Genomic DNA, 14,432 nt, shown 5'->3' with positions numbered 1-14,432 from the left:
CACTCTCTGCCTCCTGATCCTCATCTGTTACCATCAACAGATTCACATCAGCCCTGTCATGGAAGAGCTTAAGGCGGTTCACATGGATCACCCTCTTGGGGCTCCTGCTTGTGCCCAGGTCCACCAGGTAGGTGACCTGACTCTTCCTTTCTAGTACTGGGTAAGGGCCACTCCATTTGTCCTGGAGTGCCCTGGGAGCCACAGGCTCCAGAACCCAGACTTTCTGCCCTGGTTGGAACTCAACCAGTGCAGCCTTTTGGTCATACCAAAACTTCTGGAGCTGTTGGCTGGCCTCAAGGTTTTTGGTTGCCTTTTCCATGTACTCTGCCATTCTAGAGCGAAGGCCAAGTACATAGTCCACTATGTCCTGTTTAGGCTCATGGAGAGGTCTCTCCCAGCCTTCTTTAACAAGGGCAAGTGGTCCCCTTACAGGATGACCAAACAGAAGTTCAAAGGGTGAGAATCCTACTCCCTTCTGTGGCACCTCTCTGTAAGCGAAAAGCAGACATGGCAAGAGGACATCCCATCTCCTTTTGAGTTTTTCTGGGAGCCCCATGATCATGCCTTTTAATGTCTTGTTGAATCTCTCAACCAAGCCATTAGTTTGTGGATGGTATGGTGTAGTGAATTTATAAGTCACTCCACACTCATTCCACATGTGCTTTAGGTATGCTGACATGAAGTTGGTACCTCTGTCAGACACCACCTCCTTAGGGAAACCCACTCTGGTAAAGATACCAATGAGGGCCTTGGCTACTGCAGGGGCAGTAGTCGACCTAAGGGGAATAGCTTCAGGATACCTGGTAGCATGATCCACTACTACCAGGATATACATATTTCCTGAGGCTGTGGGAGGTTCTAGTGGACCAACTATGTCCACACCCACTCTTTCAAAGGGAACCCCCACCACTGGAAGTGGAATGAGGGGGGCCTTTGGATGTCCACCTGTCTTACCACTGGCTTGACAGGTGGGGCAGGAGAGGCAAAACTCCTTAACCATGTTGGACATATTGGGCCAGTAGAAGTGGTTGACTAACCTCTCCCACGTCTTGGTTTGTCCCAAATGTCCAGCAAGGGGAATGTCATGGGCCAATGTTAGGATGAACTTCCTGAACAGCTGAGGCACTACCACTCTCCTAGTGGCACCAGGTTTGGGGTCTCTGGCCTCAGTGTACAGGAGTCCATCTTCCCAATAGACCCTATGCGTTCCATTTTTCTTGCCTTTGGACTCTTCAGCAGCTTGCTGCCTAAGGCCTTCAAGAGAGGGACAGGTTTCTTGTCCCTTACACAGCTCCTCCCTTGAGGGTCCCCCTGGGCCTAAGAGCTCAACCTGATACGGTTCAAGCTCCAAAGGCTCAGTTCCCTCAGAGGGCAGAACTTCTTCCTGAGAAGAGAGGTTCCCTTTCTTTTGCTGTGTTGTAGTTGGTTTCCCAACTGACTTTCCTGTTCTCTTGGTAGGCTGGGCCATTCTTCCAGACTCCAGCTCTACTTGTTCACCCTGTGCCTTGCATTGTGCTGTTGTTTTCACACACACCAGTTCAGGGATACCCAGCATTGCTGCATGGGTTTTTAGTTCTACCTCAGCCCATGCTGAGGACTCCAGGTCATTTCCAAGCAGACAGTCCACTGGGATATTTGAGGAGACCACCACCTGTTTCAGGCAATTGACCCCTCCCCATTCTAAAGTAACCATTGCCATGGGATGTACTTTTCTCTGATTGTCAGCGTTGGTGACTGTGTAAGTTTTCCCAGTCAGGTATTGGCCAGGGGAAACCAGTTTCTCTGTCACCATGGTGACACTGGCACCTGTATCCCTCAGGCCCTCTATTCTAGTCCCATTAATTAAGAGTTGCTGTCTGTATTTTTGCATGTTAGGCGGCCAGACAGCTAGTGTGGCTAAATCCACCCCACCCTCAGAAACTAGAATAGCTTCAGTGTGGACCCTGATTTGCTCTGGGCACACTGTTGATCCCACTTGGAGACTAGCCATACCAGTGTTACCTGGATGGGAGTTTGAAGTGGAACCTTTCTTGGGACAGGCCTTGTCTCCAGTTTGGTGTCCATGCTGTTTACAGCTATGACACCAGGCCTTTTTGGGATCAAAGTTTTTACCCTTGTACCCATTGTTTTGTGAAGAGGCTCTGGGCCCACCCTCCTGTGCAGGTTTTTGGGGGCCTGTAGAAGACTCTTTACTATTTTTAGTTTTGGTTGTCTCATCACCCTTCCCCTGGGGAGTCTTTGTGACCCCTTTCTTTTGGTCACCCCCTGTTGAAGTCTTGGACACCCTTGTCTTGACCCAGTGGTCCGCCTTCTTTCCCAATTCTTGGGGAGAAATTGGTCCTAGGTCTACCAGATGCTGATGCAGTTTATCATTGAAACAATTACTTAACAGGTGTTCTTTCACAAATAAATTGTACAGCCCATCATAATTACTTACACCACTGCCTTGAATCCAACCATCTAGTGTTTTCACTGAGTAGTCAACAAAGTCAACCCAGTTCTGGCTCGAGGATTTTTGAGCCCCCCTGAACCTAATCCTGTACTCCTCAGTGGAGAATCCAAAGCCCTCAATCAGGGTACCCTTCATGAGGTCATAAGATTCTGCATCTTTTCCAGAGAGTGTGAGGAGTCTATCCCTACACTTTCCAGTGAACATTTCCCAAAGGAGAGCACCCCAGTGAGATCTGTTCACTTTTCTGGTTACACAAGCCCTCTCAAAAGCTGTGAACCACTTGGTGATGTCATCACCATCTTCAAATTTTGTCACAATCCCTTTGGGGATTTTTAACATGTCAGGAGAATCTCTGACCCTATTTATATTGCTTCCACCATTGATGGGTCCTAGGCCCATCTCTTGTCTTTCCCTTTCTATGGCTAGGAGCTGTCTCTCTAAAGCCAATCTTTTGGCCATCCTGGCTAACAGGAGGTCATCTTCACTGAGAGCATCCTCAGTGATTTCAGAAATGTGGGACCCTCCTGTGAGGGACTCACTATTTCTGACTAACACAGTTGGAGACAGGACTTGAGGGGTCCTGTTCTCCCTATTTAGGACTGGAGGAGGGACATTGGCCTCCAAGTCACTAATTTCTTCCTCTGTGATGTCATCATCAGAGGGGTTGGCTTTTTCAAACTCTGCCAACAGCTCCTGGAGCTGAATTTTGGTAGGTCTGGAGCCAATGGTTATTTTTTTGATATTACAGAGAGACCTTAGCTCCCTCATCTTAAGATGGAGGTAAGGTGTGGTGTCGAGTTCCACCACCTGCATCTCTGTATCAGACATTATTCTGCTAAGAGTTGGAATACTTTAAGAATCTAAAACTGTTTCTAGAATCTAATTCAAACTTTTAACAAACTTTTAAACTCTAAAAAGACAATGCTAAACAGGGACTTAACACACAAGGCCCTAGCAGGACTTTTAAGAATTTAGAAAACTTTCAAATTGCAAAAATGAATTTCTAATGACAATTTTGGAATTTGTCGTGTGATCAGGTATTGGCTGAGTAGTCCAGCAAATGCAAAGTCTTGTATCCCACCGCTGATCCACCAATGTAGGAAGTTGGCTCTGTATGTGCTATTTCAAAGTAAGGAATAGCATGCACAGAGTCCAAGGGTTCCCCTTAGAGGTAAGATAGTGGCAAAAAGAGATAATACTAATGCTCTATTTTGTGGTAGTGTGGTCGAGCAGTAGGCTTATCCAAGGAGTAGTGTTAAGCATTTGTTGTACATACACATAGACAATAAATGAGGTACACACACTCAGAGACAAATCCAGCCAATAGGTTTTTGTATAGAAAAATATCTTTTCTTAGTTTATTTTAAGAACCACAGGTTCAAATTCTACATGTAATATCTCATTCGAAAGGTATTGCAGGTAAGTACTTTAGGAACTTCAAATCATCAAAATTGCATGTATACTTTTCAAGTTATTCACAAATAGCTGTTTTAAAAGTGGACACTTAGTGCAATTTTCACAGTTCCTAGGGGAGGTAAGTATTTGTTAGGTTAACCAGGTAAGTAAGACACTTACAGGGCTTAGTTCTTGGTCCAAGGTAGCCCACCGTTGGGGGTTCAGAGCAACCCCAAAGTCACCACACCAGCAGCTCAGGGCCGGTCAGGTGCAGAGTTCAAAGTGGTGCCCAAAACACATAGGCTAGAATGGAGAGAAGGGGGTGCCCCGGTTCCGGTCTGCTTGCAGGTAAGTACCCGCGTCTTCGGAGGGCAGACCAGGGGGGTTTTGTAGGGCACCGGGGGGGGACACAAGTCCACACAGAAATTTCACCCTCAGCAGCGCGGGGGCGGCCGGGTGCAGTGTAGGAACAGGCGTCGGGTTCGCAATGTTAGTCTATGAGAGATCTCGGGATCTCTTCAGCGCTGCAGGCAGGCAAGGGGGGGATTCCTCGGGGAAACCTCCACTTGGGTAAGGGAGAGGGACTCCTGGGGGTCACTTCTCCAGTGAAAGTCCGGTCCTTCAGGTCCTGGGGGCTGCGGGTGCAGGGTCTCTCCCAGGCGTCGGGACGTTAGGTTCAAAGAGTCGCGGTCAGGGGAAGCCTCGGGATTCCCTCTGCAGGCGGCGCTGTGGGGGCTCAGGGGGGACAGGTTTTGGTACTCACAGTATCAGAGTAGTCCTGGGGTCCCTCCTGAGGTGTTGGATCGCCACCAGCCGAGTCGGGGTCGCCGGGTGCAGTGTTGCAAGTCTCACGCTTCTTGCGGGGAGCTTGCAGGGTTCTTTAAAGCTGCTGGAAACAAAGTTGCAGCTTTTCTTGGAGCAGGTCCGCTGTCCTCGGGAGTTTCTGGTCTTTTCGAAGCAGGGGCAGTCCTCAGAGGATGTCGAGGTCGCTGGTCCCTTTGGAAGGCGTCGCTGGAGCAGGATCTTTGGAAGGCAGGAGACAGGCCGGTGAGTTTCTGGAGCCAAGGCAGTTGTCGTCTTCTGGTCTTCCTCTGCAGGGGTTTTCAGCTAGGCAGTCCTTCTTCTTGTAGTTGCAGGAATCTAATTTTCTAGGGTTCAGGGTAGCCCTTAAATACTAAATTTAAGGGCGTGTTTAGGTCTGGGGGGTTAGTAGCCAATGGCTACTAGCCCTGAGGGTGGGTACACCCTCTTTGTGCCTCCTCCCAAGGGGAGGGGGTCACAATCCTAACCCTATTGGGGGAATCCTCCATCTGCAAGATGGAGGATTTCTAAAAGTTAGAGTCACTTCAGCTCAGGACACCTTAGGGGCTGTCCTGACTGGCCAGTGACTCCTCCTTGTTTCTCATTATTTTCTCCGGCCTTGCCGCCAAAAGTGGGGCCTGGCCGGAGGGGGCGGGCAACTCCACTAGCTGGAGTGTCCTGCTGGGTTGGCACAAAGGAGGTGAGCCTTTGAGGCTCACCGCCAGGTGTGACAATTCCTGCCTGGGGGAGGTGTTAGCATCTCCACCCAGTGCAGGCTTTGTTACTGGCCTCAGAGTGACAAAGGCACTCTCCCCATGGGGCCAGCAACATGTCTCGGTTTGTGGCAGGCTGCTAAAACTAGTCAGCCTACACAGATAGTCGGTTAAGTTTCAGGGGGCACCTCTAAGGTGCCCTCTGGGGTGTATTTTACAATAAAATGTACACTGGCATCAGTGTGCATTTATTGTGCTGAGAAGTTTGATACCAAACTTCCCAGTTTTCAGTGTAGCCATTATGGTGCTGTGGAGTTCGTGTTTGACAAACTCCCAGACCATATACTCTTATGGCTACCCTGCACTTACAATGTCTAAGGTTTTGTTTAGACACTGCAGGGGTACCATGCTCATGCACTGGTACCCTCACCTATGGTATAGTGCACCCTGCCTTAGGGCTGTAAGGCCTGCTAGAGGGGTGTCTTACCTATACTGCATAGGCAGTGAGAGGCTGGCATGGCACCCTGAGGGGAGTGCCATGTCGACTTACTCGTTTTGTCCTCACTAGCACACACAAGCTGGCAAGCAGGGTGTCTGTGCTGAGTGAGGGGTCTCCAGGGTGGCATAAGACATGCTGCAGCCCTTAGAGACCTTCCTTGGCATCAGGGCCCTTGGTACTAGAAGTACCAGTTACAAGGGACTTATCTGGATGCCAGGGTCTGCCAATTGTGGATACAAAAGTACAGGTTAGGGAAAGAACACTGGTGCTGGGGCCTGGTTAGCAGGCCTCAGCACACTTTCAATTGTAAACATAGCATCAGCAAAGGCAAAAAGTCAGGGGGCAACCATGCCAAGGAGGCATTTCCTTACACACTACAACTAACAAAAATCGATGCAAACCCATCCTCTTCAAGGTACACAACTGCAGTTACTGCCAATAACACAAACTGCAACAGATACTGTAAGAACTACTCCAATTCTTCATACAGTTACTGCAGCCACTACTGCACTCGTCTATTCACCCTTGTGCATTACACATTAATCATTTCCCACTGAAAAATCCAACAACTATTCCTATCAGCACACACAACTTAGGAGGAAAACAGAACATTTTATTAATGTGGCTGCGGAGAAGGGTGTTTTTTCGAACCCATGCCAGAAACTGCCTATCAGAAATTAAGAACTGGATAGCAAACTGCATCCTACTGAAAGGTACCAGCAACACACAAGGTCCCATACGTCTTGTCAGAGATCTGACACACCAAGGCTCCCTGTAATGTGAGATCCTTCTCCCAATTCCCAACAAAAAGACATTATGGACCATCGATATGCCAGCAACCAAATTTCCTAACTATGCTCACACCAATAGGCATCTTACTTATCTAGACTGTAGGCTACGACAACAAAGTCTAATAGTGTTAGCTCATCTTTTTTGTTTACGCAAAAAAGGTCTGTGTTCAAACAACAACATGCAGTAGATAAGAACTTTGTCCAAAATCACCCAACTCCACTCACTTATGTATTTGCTAGGCAGATCTCCCCATCACCTCTAGTTGCTAAACGCTATATATAATTCTAATAGCTCTATTTAGCACCTACATAGAGCCCAGAACAATGTTAGGCCGAAAAGAAAGACCTGGTTTGTTGCTCACAGAAACCTCTACTGGTTGCCTGTTTAGTGGCACAAGTGGCTATCCCAAAATACCCGAAAGACCTCTAAAACTGTCTTGCTAGTCATGACAGAAATAAAGGACAAAGAAAGGATAATAAAGAGAGCTGGAATGTAGAACGCATTGAAAGGAAGATGAATCGGGTAGGAAATCTGAAGGCAAAGACAGGCTGAATAACAAAGGAGTAAGAAAAAATATGAAGGTACCCCCTCCCAACGCTGTGTACCTGTATGTTTTTCCGTCCTTGTGGTGCTCATCATCATCCTCGTTCGAAAGGTCATAGGGGTCATTGAGGTCATTCAGCGTAGGGTCCTGTAGCCGCTTCTTCTTGCGACCTCGGCTAGTTTTGGGAAGCCCGCTGCCATCTTTCAGCTTGGAGAGGTCGGGCACGACCTGCAGGGCCTGGGAGCTCTGAAGTGCCGAGATGATCATAGCAGGCGGGGCAGAGATCGGGAAGGTGTGCCCTCCAGAAGAAGTGGTGATCATGGAGCCTGACGAGGAGGTGATAACCAGGCCAGCTGAAGAGGACACATACTGGTCAGTACTGTAGGTTTCAGATGTTTGAAACTGGGTTACAGAAGTCTTTATTGCATGTTTGTAACTTCTAATTAATGTTCAGGATCTACAATAAATTATTCAATGGCCTCCGACTACAGTTGGGGACCCCAATCTACGTTCTGCTGACTAAGAGCCTGGCTGCAGAAAGCCTGGTAGTACAATGCCTTACCACTAAACATTACCAGCAAAATGCAGATTGCACGCATTTCTGACAAGACACATAAGGTGAAGGTGCTGCCTTCAAAAAGCCCTGGGCAGCATGGTTGGAAGGAGGAATTAGTCTTGCAGTAAACTGACAACAAAAACCAGTTTGTCAGAATAAGACAGTCATTTCACTATTACATCCCACGTCGGGAGCCCCAGCAAAGGGTGGTAAAAAGGGCTAGAGTTTGATTTAACCATTGCCCACTCGGCAGAAAAGCTGAGCTATTAACTGTCGAAGTGTGATCAGAGCTCAGCTATGATCCATTCATGCAACACAAGGCACAGGCAAAAGATGGAGACCTTTATCTAGGCTTAAGCCATGATGTCCGGTTCAGGGCACACAGCTGCTCTAGACAACAAGAGTGCTTCTGAATTATTATGATGCCTGCCATTCAAAACATTCTAATATCCAGGCTGTTGAGAAGCAACAACTGACTGGGCAACAGATTTCTCAATAAAATACTACAAGTAACAATACGATTTTGTAAGTGTGCTAAAATTAAAATCTATCTCCACTGCTCTGGGCTTCTTCAGTCTCATTTAAAGATCACTGATTTTTCTTTGTACTCATCCAGTCTCCTACAATTTGATATGCTTGCTGTGGATGGAAGAGTTCAAACACAGCATTGCCTGCCAAATGCACAATAGTGTCAGGGAGGACTTCACAAACTAACGAATGGCTGAAAAAGATGCAAGTGATAAAGTGAGCATGCAAAGAGCTGCCAATGAGTTAATAGATAGTTTATCTCAAACTCACCTGCTGTCATGAGGCCTGCGGACTGCACAGGCACCACTGTGATGTTCTGGGTCACAGAGGCCTGACTGTGTGGGGTCAGATGCTCTTTGCTATCCTGAGTTTCCATGGTGATGCCTGCTGGGAGAGACACAGAGGTGGGCAGAGAGACACAGGTTGGCACAGTGAGGAGGGTGGGGTAATGGGATGACCCCAAGCCACAGCCTTTCTCCTGCATGAGTTGATCCTTCACCTTGTTGAGGAACATAGAGTTCTCGATCTGAGGAGACAAAAAGAGATTTAAAAGATGGTGAGCAGCAAGAAGGAAAGTGTTAGATCCACAACAGTACAGACATAACAAATTCTCACTGTCCTGTAGCACAAATTGTCACTCATACCAGGGAAACACCCTGCAACCAGATCATCAGCGTAAGAGACTTACATTTCCAAATTATTTTTAGCACATTTTTGCTTGTATACATTCTGTTATGATGAACTCATCTTGTAAGGTAGATTGTGAGCACTTAGATGCTTTATAAATTGAACAATATTGGACAAATCCAGATTAAAGATGTGAACTTGCTTTAGAGCATACAGGGTATATTGGTGACTGCTAATATGTAGTTGGGATACTATTCCAAATACCTCATGGTCAGGGAATCACAAGAGACACCGCCTGGCTAGACTGGAGATAGACTATAATAATCCTGGGATTTGACAATTTCTGCAGTTCCCTATGGCGGTTTATCAGTGATCAGGGCTATGCTTGTGAGTCAGGAGATCACTGAATATGGTGCATTTTCTTCAGTTTCTCTCCTACTACTTTATTTTTAAACTCAGAGGTGAAACACTAAAGCATCAAATGAACCAGTGTAATTTCTTTATTTTACTGATATGAACAGAAAATGCATGTTGAAGACAGAATTTCCATTCCCACTCACTTGTCACACAGTGTGCTGCCACACTCAACACATTAAGGGGGGGGTATACATTTATCTCTTTAGAAGAATTAGAAACCGCTTGTCTCTAAAGAAATGTGTGTAACCACAAAGATTCACTTTCCTTCTATGTTTAAAAGAAAACATGGACAGAAGGATATGGGACGCTCACTAGGCATCAGAGACAGTCAGTAAATCACAAAAGAGTCAAAATAATCCACCAAAAGGACCTGATTTACTAGACTTCGGAAGACTGACCATGGAAAGGAATGGAGTCTTAGTGACTGAAATGTACTTATTTTCTGGTGACTGGCCTGAAAGGGAAAAATATTTGGTCAGCGAGTGTTCCTAGCAACAAACTAATGCACAGAGGATTTGTCTACAGAGAAGACTTGGGTAGACGTACAATAGTTTAGGTACAGTTCTAAACTAAGAATTAATTTGCTTCTCGCAGAGTGGTAGGTGTCTGCTAGTTTGAGCACACAAAACTACAAATTATTCCATCGCTCAGCTTTAAGAAACACCAACACCCCCAAAAATCTAAATATAATAGGAGCACTTGACAGGAACTACCACATTATCTTACTTTGTTTGTGACAAGTCTCACTACTATGCACTACTTTACGTTTTTCCTTTGATGCATGTCAATCATATTTTTAAGACATTGTTTTATATTTTAATTTGGTTGCTATTAAGTAAAATATAAACCTTCTAGTGGATGTCTTCTGTGACAAGACAACTACAGTCCTGGGGCACTACACTCTTGGTCCATTATGTGAATGATGTCACAAGAAAATTTCTGCTTCAAAACCCAGAACTAAAGAGAGTTTTTGTATATGCACATTTAGCCATAGGCAGCTGCTATGTTTTTAACCTGCTACAACCCTCCCTCTCCCCTCCCATTTCCAGATTGCTATTCAGCCACTATTATTTTCTGTTTCTACAACTAAAGAAAAAAGTAGTACTTTTTGATACAATTTATAACCGTCCATTGCCCAAACCCATAAAGATCTAATATGTATCTGTAGGAAGTTGGCTCTGTATGTGCTATTTCAAAGTAAGGAATAGCATGCACAGAGTCCAAGGGTTCCCCTTAGAGGTAAAATAGTGGTAAAAATAGATAATACTAATGCTCTATTTTGTGGTAGTGTGGTCGAGCAGTAGGCTTATCCAAGGAGTAGTGTTAAGCATTTGTTGTACATACACATAGACAATAAATGAGGAACACACACTCAGAGACAAATCCAGCCAATAGGTTTTGTTATAGAAAAATATCTTTTCTTAGTTTATTTTAAGAACCACAGGTTCAAATTCTACATGTAATATCTCATTCGAAAGGTATTGCAGGTAAGTACTTTAGGAACTTCAAATCATCAAAATTGCATGTATACTTTTCAAGTTATTCACAAATAGCTGTTTTAAAAGTAGACACTTAGTGCAATTTTCACAGTTCCTAGGGGAGGTAAGTATTTGTTAGGTTAACCAGGTAAGTAAGACACTTACAGGGCTTAGTTCTTGGTCCAAGGTAGCCCACCGTTGGGGGTTCAGAGCAACCCCAAAGTCACCACACCAGCAGCTCAGGGCCGGTCAGGTGCAGAGTTCAAAGTGGTGCCCAAAACACATAGGCTAGAATGGAGAGAAGGGGGTGCCCCGGTTCCGGTCTGCTTGCAGGTAAGTACCCGCGTCTTCGGAGGGCAGACCAGGGGGGTTTTGTAGGGCACCGGGGGGGACACAAGTCCACACAGAAATTTCACCCTCAGCAGCGCGGGGGCGGCCGGGTGCAGTGTCGAAACAGGCGTCGGGTTCGCAATGTTAGTCTATGAGAGATCTCGGGATCTCTTCAGCGCTGCAGGCAGGCAAGGGGGGGGTTCCTCGGGGAAACCTCCACTTGGGCAAGGGAGAGGGACTCCTGGGGGTCACTTCTCCAGTGAAAGTCCGGTCCTTCAGGTCCTGGGGGCTGCGGGTGCAGGATCTCTCCCAGGCGTCGGGACTTTAGGTTCAAAGAGTCGCGGTCAGGGGAAGCCTCGGGATTCCCTCTGCAGGCGGCGCTGTGGGGGCTCAGGGGGGACAGGTTTTGGTACTCACAGTATCAGAGTAGTCCTGGGGTCCCTCCTGAGGTGTCGGATCTCCACCAGCCGAGTCGGGGTCGCCGGGTGCAGTGTTGCAAGTCTCACGCTTCTTGCGGGGAGCTTGCAGGGTTCTTTAAAGCTGCTGGAAACAAAGTTGCAGCTTTTCTTGGAGCAGGTCCGCTGTCCTCGGGAGTTTCTTGTCTTTTCGAAGCAGGGGCAGTCCTCAGAGGATGTCGAGGTCGCTGGTCCCTTTGGAAGGCGTCGCTGGAGCAGGATCTTTGGAAGGCAGGAGACAGGCCGGTGAGTTTCTGGAGCCAAGGCAGTTGTCGTCTTCTGGTCTTCCGCTGCAGGGGTTTTCAGCTAGGCAATCCTTCTTCTTGTAGTTGCAGGAATCTAATTTTCTAGGGTTCAGGGTAGCCCTTAAATACTAAATTTAAGGGCGTGTTTAGGTCTGGGGGGTTAGTAGCCAATGGCCACTAGCCCTGAGGGTGGGTACACCCTCTTTGTGCCTCCTCCCAAGGGGAGGGGGTCACATCCCTAATCCTATTGGGGGAATCCTCCATCTGCAAGATGGAGGATTTCTAAAAGTTAGAGTTACCTCAGCTCAGGACACCTTAGGGGCTGTCCTGACTGGCCAGTGACTCCTCCTTGTTATTCTCATTATTTTCTCCGGCCTTGCCGCCAAAAGTGGGGCCTGGCCGGAGGGGGCGGGCAACTCCACTAGCTGGAGTGTCCTGCTGGGTTGGCACAAAGGAGGTGAGCCTTTGAGGCTCACCGCCAGGTGTGACAATTCCTGCCTGGGAGAGGTGTTAGCATCTCCACCCAGTGCAGGCTTTGTTACTGGCCTCAGAGTGACAAAGGCACTCTCCCCATGGGGCCAGCAACATGTCTCGGTTTGTGGCAGGCTGCTAAAACTAGTCAGCCTACACAGATAGTCGGTTAAGTTTCAGGGGGCACCTCTAAGGTGCCCTCTGTGGTGTATTTTACAATAAAATGTACACTGGCATCAGTGTGCATTTATTGTGCTGAGAAGTTTGATACCAAACTTCCCAGTTTTCAGTGTAGCCATTATGGTGCTGTGGAGTTCGTGTTTGACAGACTCCCAGACCATATACTCTTATGGCTACCCTGCACTTACAATGTCTAAGGTTTTGTTTAGACACTGTAGGGGTACCATGCTCATGCACTGGTACCCTCACCTATGGTATAGTGCACCCTGCCTTAGGGCTGTAAGGCCTGCTAGAGGGGTGTCTTACCTATACTGCATAGGCAGTGAGAGGCTGGCATGGCACCCTGAGGGGAGTGCCATGTCGACTTACTCGTTTTGTCCTCACTAGCACACACAAGCTGGCAAGCAGTGTGTCTGTGCTGAGTGAGGGGTCTCCAGGGTGGCATAAGACATGCTGCAGCCCTTAGAGACCTTCCTTGGCATCAGGGCCCTTGGTACTAGAAGTACCAGTTACAAGGGACTTATCTGGATGCCAGGGTCTGCCAATTGTGGATACAAAAGTACAGGTTAGGGAAAGAACACTGGTGCTGGGGCCTGGTTAGCAGGCCTCAGCACACTTTCAATTGTAAACATAGCATCAGCCAAGGCAAAAAGTCAGGGGGCAACCATGCCAAGGAGGCATTTCCTTACACAACCCCCCCCCAAACGAAAGAGGATGAGACTAACCTTTCCCAAGAGAGTCTTCATTTTCTAAGTGGAAGAACCTGGAAAGGCCATCTGCATTGGCATGGGCAGTCCCAGGTCTGTGTTCCACTATAAAGTCCATTCCCTGTAGGGAGATGGACCACCTCAACAGTTTAGGATTTTCACCTTTCATTTGCATCAGCCATTTGAGAGGTCTGTGGTCAGTTTGAACTAGGAAGTGAGTCCCAAAGAGGTATGGTCTCAGCTTCTTCAGGGACCAAACCACAGCAAAGGCCTCCCTCTCAATGGCACTCCAACGCTGCTCCCTGGGGAGTAACCTCCTGCTAATGAAAGCAACAGGCTGGTCAAGGCCATCATCATTTGTTTGGGACAAAACTGCCCCTATCCCATGTTCAGAGGCATCAGTCTGCACAATGAACTGCTTAGAATAATCTGGAGCTTTGAGAACTGGTGCTGAGCACATTGCTTGTTTCAGGGTGTCAAAGGCCTGTTGGCAGTCCACAGTCCAGTTCACTTTCTTGGGCATTTTCTTGGAGGTGAGCTCAGTGAGGGCTGTCACAATGGATCCATATCCCTTCACAAACCTCCTGTAGTACCCAGTCAAGCCAAGGAATGCCCTGACTTGAGTCTGGGTTTTTGGAGCTACCCAGTCCAGAATGGTCTGGATCTTGGGTTGGAGTGGCTGAACTTGGCCTCCACCTACAAGGTGGCCCAAGTAAACCACAGTTCCCTGCCCTATCTGGCATTTGGATGCCTTGATAGAGAGGCCTGCAGATTGCAGAGCCTTCAAAACCTTCCTCAGGTGGACCAGGTGATCCTGCCAGGTGGAGCTAAAGACAGCAATATCATCAAGATAAGCTGTGCTAAAGGACTCCAAGCCAGCAAGGACTTGATTCACCAACCTTTGGAAGGTGGCAGGGGCATTCTTTAAACCAAAGGGCATAACAGTAAACTGATAATGCCCATCAGGTGTGGAGAATGCTGTCTTTTCTTTTGCTCCAGGTGCCATTTTTATTTGCCAGTACCCTGCTGTCAAGTCAAAGGTACTTAGAAATTTGGCAGCACCTAATTTATCAATGAGCTCATCAGCTCTTGGAATTGGATGGGCATCTGTCTTGGTGACAGAATTGAGCCCTCTGTAGTCCACACAAAACCTCATCTCTTTCTTTCCATCTTTGGTGTGAGGTTTGGGGACTAAGACCACTGGGCTGGCCCAGGGGCTGTCAGAGCGCTCAATTACTCCCA

At 47.4% G+C, this 14,432-nt stretch overlaps 1 protein-coding gene across 4 annotated transcripts in view; it reads right to left on the bottom strand.

The window, feature by feature from the left end:
* Positions 1-14,432, bottom strand: part of ZNF384 (zinc finger protein 384) — a 177,065-nt gene that overhangs the window by 112,985 nt on the left and 49,648 nt on the right. For all 4 annotated transcript variants that reach the window (XM_069243084.1, XM_069243085.1, XM_069243086.1 and 1 more), the window contains 2 exons: positions 8,551-8,806; positions 7,258-7,549 (listed from right to left, as the gene is read on the bottom strand). In XM_069243084.1, coding sequence (XP_069099185.1) covers positions 7,258-7,549; positions 8,551-8,806 — 548 coding nt within the window. The remainder of the gene's footprint in view (positions 1-7,257; positions 7,550-8,550; positions 8,807-14,432) is intronic.

The sequence above is a fragment of the Pleurodeles waltl genome, chromosome 7, assembly GCF_031143425.1.
Source record: "Pleurodeles waltl isolate 20211129_DDA chromosome 7, aPleWal1.hap1.20221129, whole genome shotgun sequence".
In the NCBI taxonomy this organism is placed as follows: Eukaryota; Metazoa; Chordata; class Amphibia; order Caudata; family Salamandridae; genus Pleurodeles; species Pleurodeles waltl.
This window is presented reverse-complemented; position numbering and strand designations above follow the sequence as displayed.